At 48.8% G+C, this 6,095-nt stretch overlaps 1 protein-coding gene across 2 annotated transcripts in view; it reads right to left on the bottom strand.

Annotated features, from left to right (window-relative positions):
* Positions 1-521: 521 nt before the first annotated feature.
* LOC139553735 (AT-rich interactive domain-containing protein 1B-like) overlaps positions 522-6,095 on the bottom strand; it is a 398,895-nt gene continuing 393,321 nt past the window's right edge. For both annotated transcript variants that reach the window (XM_071366350.1, XM_071366351.1), the window contains exons 17-21: positions 5,918-6,037; positions 5,746-5,821; positions 4,674-5,598; positions 4,410-4,540; positions 522-4,196 (exon numbers count right to left, since the gene is read on the bottom strand). In XM_071366350.1, coding sequence (XP_071222451.1) covers positions 2,262-4,196; positions 4,410-4,540; positions 4,674-5,598; positions 5,746-5,821; positions 5,918-6,037 — 3,187 coding nt within the window. In that variant the 3' untranslated portion in view covers positions 522-2,261. The remainder of the gene's footprint in view (positions 4,197-4,409; positions 4,541-4,673; positions 5,599-5,745; positions 5,822-5,917; positions 6,038-6,095) is intronic.

Raw genomic sequence — 6,095 nt, 5'->3', positions numbered from 1 at the left:
CTGGTCCCCCCGTGGGGAATGAACCCACAACCCTGGCGTTGCAAGCGCCATGCTCTACCAACTGAGCCACACGGGACCACATCCATAGAGTACAACCCTGCCTCACACAGGAAGCGGTGCAGGTCCTAATTCAGTCCTGTCCCGCCTGGACTACTGCAACTCGCTGTTAGCTGTGCTCCCCACTTGTGCCATCAAACTCTTGCAACTTATCCAGAACGTTGCAGCCTGCCTGGATTTTAACCATGTCACCCCTCTCCTCCGCACACTCCACTTAATGCCCTTTAAGTGTAAGAACTGTTTGAAAAGACTGCCTGAAATTTCAGACTGTTTTGGTGGGATGGAGTTTTGGCCTGCCTGTTGAAATCACCAGGCGGTTAATTAATTAATAGACCAATAAGAGAGATAGTTCCAAACCTCTCTGCCAATTACAGGTAGTTTTCAGTTTTCCTCTCCACACTCAAACCACCTCCAGGCAGTCCTAGCAAAATTCTTGCTTGAGAAATTGCTCTTTGCTAAGAAGCTATTTTTGTTTATTTTTGACCATTTTAATTGAAAACAATCACAGTAAGGTACTTAATTGGTACCCAGAAATGATTTGATATTGAGATAAAAATGGCTGCATTGGGCCTTTAACAATATGAGAGCTTGGGACTATAAAGTTCTATATCCAATTTGATCAACATTTTGTTCTGTTCAATGTTCTCAAGCTATACAGGGTGCGTTTGTAAATTCACTCTGTCCATCTACTCCGATTTCAGAGTGTGCCAGGGATAACTGACGAATTTACGAACACCCGTTGAATAGGGCCGTTGTCACTAAACGTTGGAAAAAAGCGTAATTCAATTGTTGCTAGCAGCACAGTTAGTCACCAGTGTGCGCTCTTTTTGCAGATAAAATGTTACAGTCCCAAGCTCTCAAATAGTCAGTGTACATTTTATTCATAACATGCTGGAACACAGAGTATAAATATGTATATCAAGTCAAAGACAGTCAATGAGTCAGAAGAAAAAAGGCAGATTTACAATAAGTTGTCATATTTTGTGTGTGTTGTGGGTTCTTTTCTGAGGTTTATTTTTGAACTACATTGTCTTGGCTCAAAAATATACCCATTTACATGAATGGAGGACATACAATAAAATAAATATATTCACAAGTTCTGTAACCTCAGCTAGTTATCCCTGACCCTGGCACTTTCACATTTGATCACCAAATATTGTTTTGATCAGCTTGAAGCTATAGTACAATGCGTAGAGGAACGTTATACATACAGAGACCTACACAACCTCCAGGTTCAAATATCTGACCCCAATAACAAAATATGTATAATAACAATAACAAATCTCACCAATAATAAAAAGTAGTTGTAATAATCTGAAACTTTTTTTGATAGTGAATGTAGTCAACCAAAACTCAAAGAAAAGTGAAAGTGGTTCCAATGTACAACAGTCTATATACAGTACATTATATACAGTACAGTATATACAGTACAGTATATACAGTACATAGTGCCAACTTGAGTTAAAAAGGAAATAAAACAAATGCAACACAAGTGGTTAAGATACTGTTCTTTTGTGAAACTTGACTCCCGGATGTAGTAGCAATGATTGACAACAATGAAGCAAGTCAAACATTTGACACTTAAAATGAGGACAATCTTTTCAATTTTTTCTAACTGGCTGATGCAACACTGCCTACCCATGGTCAAAATTACATATTGCAAGTGCCATGAACAGACAACTTGCACTAGGCCTATTGCACATTTTTCTCCAGCAATTGAAACATTTACATGTTTGTTTAAAATCAGTGTTCTCTTTTTCTGAAAGTTTGGCAAGTTAAGTTTTATCTACAATATTTTTCACAATTTAAATAAATATGATCTTTGTAAACAAAACAAACCACATACGGTCAATAAAGATATGAACATTTATACAATTCCAAAACATTTCAAAAGAGAAAAATGAAATGAAAGAATCCTCTCCAAAATCTGGCACCAGCTTTGGTTAAACAAAAGAAAACAAAGGAAAAATAAGTATTCAAACAATATACACTTAAACAACAGCAGGTATTAAATATCTGTATTAAAATCATCTTTCAAATCCCAAAACCAAAGCGTTAATGGGGGCAGAGGAGCTATATATATATTTATATATAAAAAAAAAGTTCTTCCATTTCATTTAAATAAAAATATAAAACCACAGAATAACGTGTTCCTCTCATCGTCTCTCTGTCTGTCTCTTGGCTCAGGTCCGTCTACCCTGCTGTCATAATTTTTTTACAAACTGAAAAAGTACTTCACATATGATGCTGGTCACCCCTTGGTTGAGCACAGAGGAGATGGAGATGTCCAGGATTCGTCCCTCATACAGGACAAACTCTGGCCTGTTCTCCTCCACCTTGGCCATAGCCAGCAGAGCTTTGGCAGCCCGACACATCATGTTAATGCTGGGGGGCTCCATGGGGGGGTGGTGGGCCATGTGCAGCATGCTGTGGGGGTTCTGCTGGTACTGGGCCATGCTCACTCCATCCTCCAGGAAGCCCATCAGGTTACCCACACTATTCTTCTGTATGGCGATGGCACGTGCTGCCGTAGAGTCTCCTTGAGCCAGGTTGGATAGGGTGGCCACGGCCATCTCGCGGTACACCTGGTTCTTACGCTGGCCAACGTAGCGCACCAGGGTGGCGTACATCTTCTCCTGGCGGCTGAAGGGCGGCGTGGCCAGCAGCAGGTCCACGTTGTTGTCCTGAATGCTCAGCTTGCAAAGGCACTCCAGCACCAGTCTCTGGGGGGTGAGGGGCGAGTGGGGGGCGCCTGAGGGGAAGGGGTCCTGGGCCTCGGCAGAGGGACACACCATCCAGTGGAGCAGGCCGTTCAGGATGGGCAGGCAGATGGTCTCAGGGTAGAGGGACAGGTCCAGCTGGCCAGAGATGTTAGCCAGAGTGACCAAGGTGTTCTCCCTGAGTGTAGCGAGACAGTTCCACCACCACTCGTCCTTACTGCAGGCCAGGCCCCGCTCCTGCACCTCCTCTCTCTGGTAGCTAGGGGGCGTCCTCTTCCTCTCTGGGTGCTGGTGCTGTAGCAGCAGCAGTCTGCCCAGGATCAGCACCAGGCCTGGGTGACGGGACATGTCTGAGTCATTCCCAGGAATGAAGGAGAGGCTGCGGATGATGTTGGACACACAGAGGCAGCGTTTGGCCAGGGAGTCCTGCCAGGGGGAGGACGTGGAGAGGGGAGCCTCGTCCAGACAGCGGGGCTCGTCCTCTAGCAGGGTGATGTGCTGGTGGCCCCCTCCCTGGTGCAGTCTGAAGGGGTAGGTGGGGGCAGAGTGGGTAGGGTGGCCCTCTGACAAAGCCCCTAACCGGGCACACAGTATATCATCGATGGTGGCAGTGATACCCTTCTCTGTCTGCTTTCCCCCCTCTGTGTCCTGTTCTTTATTGAGACTGGCACATTCCTTTCTCTCTCCCTCCATCCTGTCAGGGTGCTCTCCCCTGCACTCAAAGTGGGCCTGGATGTGGGCGGTGGAATCACCCCCGCCTGCCTGCCAGTGGAGCAGTCCGCTAGTGAACTCTGTCACGTGGCCCAGCTGCTCTGTCATGTCCTCAATCAGGTCCTCTTTGTGCAGGATCTTGACGGGGAATTTATCGTACTTGCTGGCCTGTTGTGGCCTTGGCTCGTGCTCTGAAGGAGCCTGATAAGGAGAGTCTTCCTTACTTTCAGCTGAGGCTTCCTTACTCTCGGTTGGCTTTTCACTCTCCTCATTCTCTTTCCCCTTTTCTTTCTCCCCATCCTCTTCTTTCTCCCCCTCCTCTTCTTTCTCCCCCTCCTCCTTCTTTACCTTCATCTCGGCTTCAGATTCTTCCTTCGTTCCCTCAGGGGCTGGTTCCGTTGCACTGGGGGGTGACATCCCTTCCGTTGTCATTTTCTCTGTGATGTCAACAGGTTTCTCCTCCCTCTTTTCTACTTCCCCCTTCTCCGTCTCCCCCCTCTCCACCTCCTGCTCCTGCTCAGGCTCTGGTTGGCTGGCCTCACAGTCCATCTCAGGTTCAGAGGTCAGCTCCTCCCCCTGGTCACAGGCTTCAGCCCCAAGGAGGGTCTTCTGGCCGATGGTCCCTATCTCATACTCCTCCAGGATGCCAAAGATCTCCATCACACAGCGTCTGAAGTACTCCACTATCAGCTCCAGGAAGCCAGGCAACTGCAGACACAATAAAATAACAAATGGCATTAGGGCACTTTAGCGTCCCTTATTATCTACAGCGTATTCTGATAAAGATGTGTTGCTTTGTGTTGGGGTGGAGAACTGTCAAGCATGACTAAATGTAAATAATTTCAGAGTGACATCAAGACTCAATCCCGGTATGGTTAAGAACGATAGTAAGAGAAGAGTGTGTAGAGTGTCTCCAGTTACCTGTGTGAGGGTGAAGGAGGCCACAGATCTGTCATCATACAGCAGGATGTTGATGGTGTCCAGGGCCCACGTACTCTCACCCAGCAGACCTGACTTCAGAGACATCATCACTCGCCACGCCTCTGGGGTTCCTGTGGAGAGGACAGGGTTTAGAGGAGGAAGGTTTGTAATTAATACCTGTCACAGATATCAAGATGATCACCATAATCCCAATGCTAGTTTGACTTTACAGGACATTAGAAAGACACTAGAAAGATCTCTTACCAGTGTCTTTTGAGGTAATTTTGCGACGTGGCTTGAAAACGGGCATGGTGGCCTCTACAGATCCTAGAGGGTAGTTGAGATCTCTTAGCAGGTTAGGTGCGACTTGGCCTGGGTGCCCATTACCCTGCCCTGGCATGGGCATCCCTGGTTTGCCTGGCATCTTCATGGAGCCCATAAAGACAGCTTTGTTGGGGGACATGCGTGCCTCCATGGAGCGCTGGAAGGAGCCGGGGCTGGGGGCTCGGGGCAGGTGGTTGGCCATGGAGGGGGAGGTCTGGTATGCAGAGGGGGGCTGGCGGGAGGACATGGGGGTCATACCACCTGACATGTAGGAGGACTGGCGATGGCCTCCGTGCCCAAGCCACTGACCATCCTGGATGGGTCGGCCCTCCAAATCATCTCCTCTCCCCATAGGACCGTATGGCGGTACCTGAGAGGGTGCCCCCTGTCTGTTGGGGTAGGGATAACCCATGTCTGTCCTGGAGGGCCACATGTTGGGCCCCTGGGGTCCTTCCACTCCGTTGTTAGAGGGTGGCCCCCCGGACATCATCTGGGGGCCCATGGGGTGCTGGGGGTGCTGCCCCTGGCCAGAGGCCTGCATGCGCTCTCGGCTATAGGGGGAAGGGTAGGGGAACTGGCCCTGCATGGGCCTCCTCTCAGGTCCAGAGTAACCAGTGGTGTAGTGGTTGTACATGTCAGGCTGCTGGCCCCTATACTGCATGGCATACATCTCCCCCTCATGTCTCTTTGTTGGGGGGCCGTACATCTCCCCCTCATGTCTCTTTGCTGGGGGGCCGTACATCTCCCCCTCATGCCTCTTTGCTGGGGGGCCGTACATCTCCCCCTCATGTCTCTTTGCTGGGGGGCTGTACATCTCCCCCTCATGTCTCTTGCTTGGGGACCCGTACATGCCCTCCATGGGGCGCTTGTAGCCATGTGGAGAAGCAAAAGATTCCAAGGTGATTATTTTATTCCAATAACATTCAATACTAAACCAATCATTAAACTAAACTCCGCTGTGCCTGCATCACGAGGCCTGCTCAATGAGCTCCTTAGTGTGTCTGTCTCTCACCTGTTGTTGAGGGTACATCCCTGAGGGGTGCATTCCATATGACATGCCAGGGTACTGCTGCACGTAGCCTTCGTGTCTGCAGAGGAGGAAATCAATTAGTCACTGATGAACAGAAAGGAAGTTTCTAGACATCAACACAAACACTATTATGGTGGATGGTGGTGCTCCTCACCTCTGCTGGGAGGGGTATCTGTTGGGAGAGTAAATGCTGCCCTCGCTGTTGGAAGGTCCCATGTTGCTCTGGTTCCCGGGGGGGCCCATGCTCCCCTCCATCCCCATCAGATGGTCTGGTCTGAAAGACAGACAGTCAAGCCTTCAGTTTGCATGAATACATGTAAACAAGGCAGAAT

The sequence above is a fragment of the Salvelinus alpinus genome, chromosome 25 (assembly GCF_045679555.1).
Source record: "Salvelinus alpinus chromosome 25, SLU_Salpinus.1, whole genome shotgun sequence".
Taxonomy (NCBI): Eukaryota; Metazoa; Chordata; class Actinopteri; order Salmoniformes; family Salmonidae; genus Salvelinus; species Salvelinus alpinus.
Note: the sequence above shows the minus strand (reverse complement) of the source record. Positions and strands in the feature narration are given on the sequence as shown.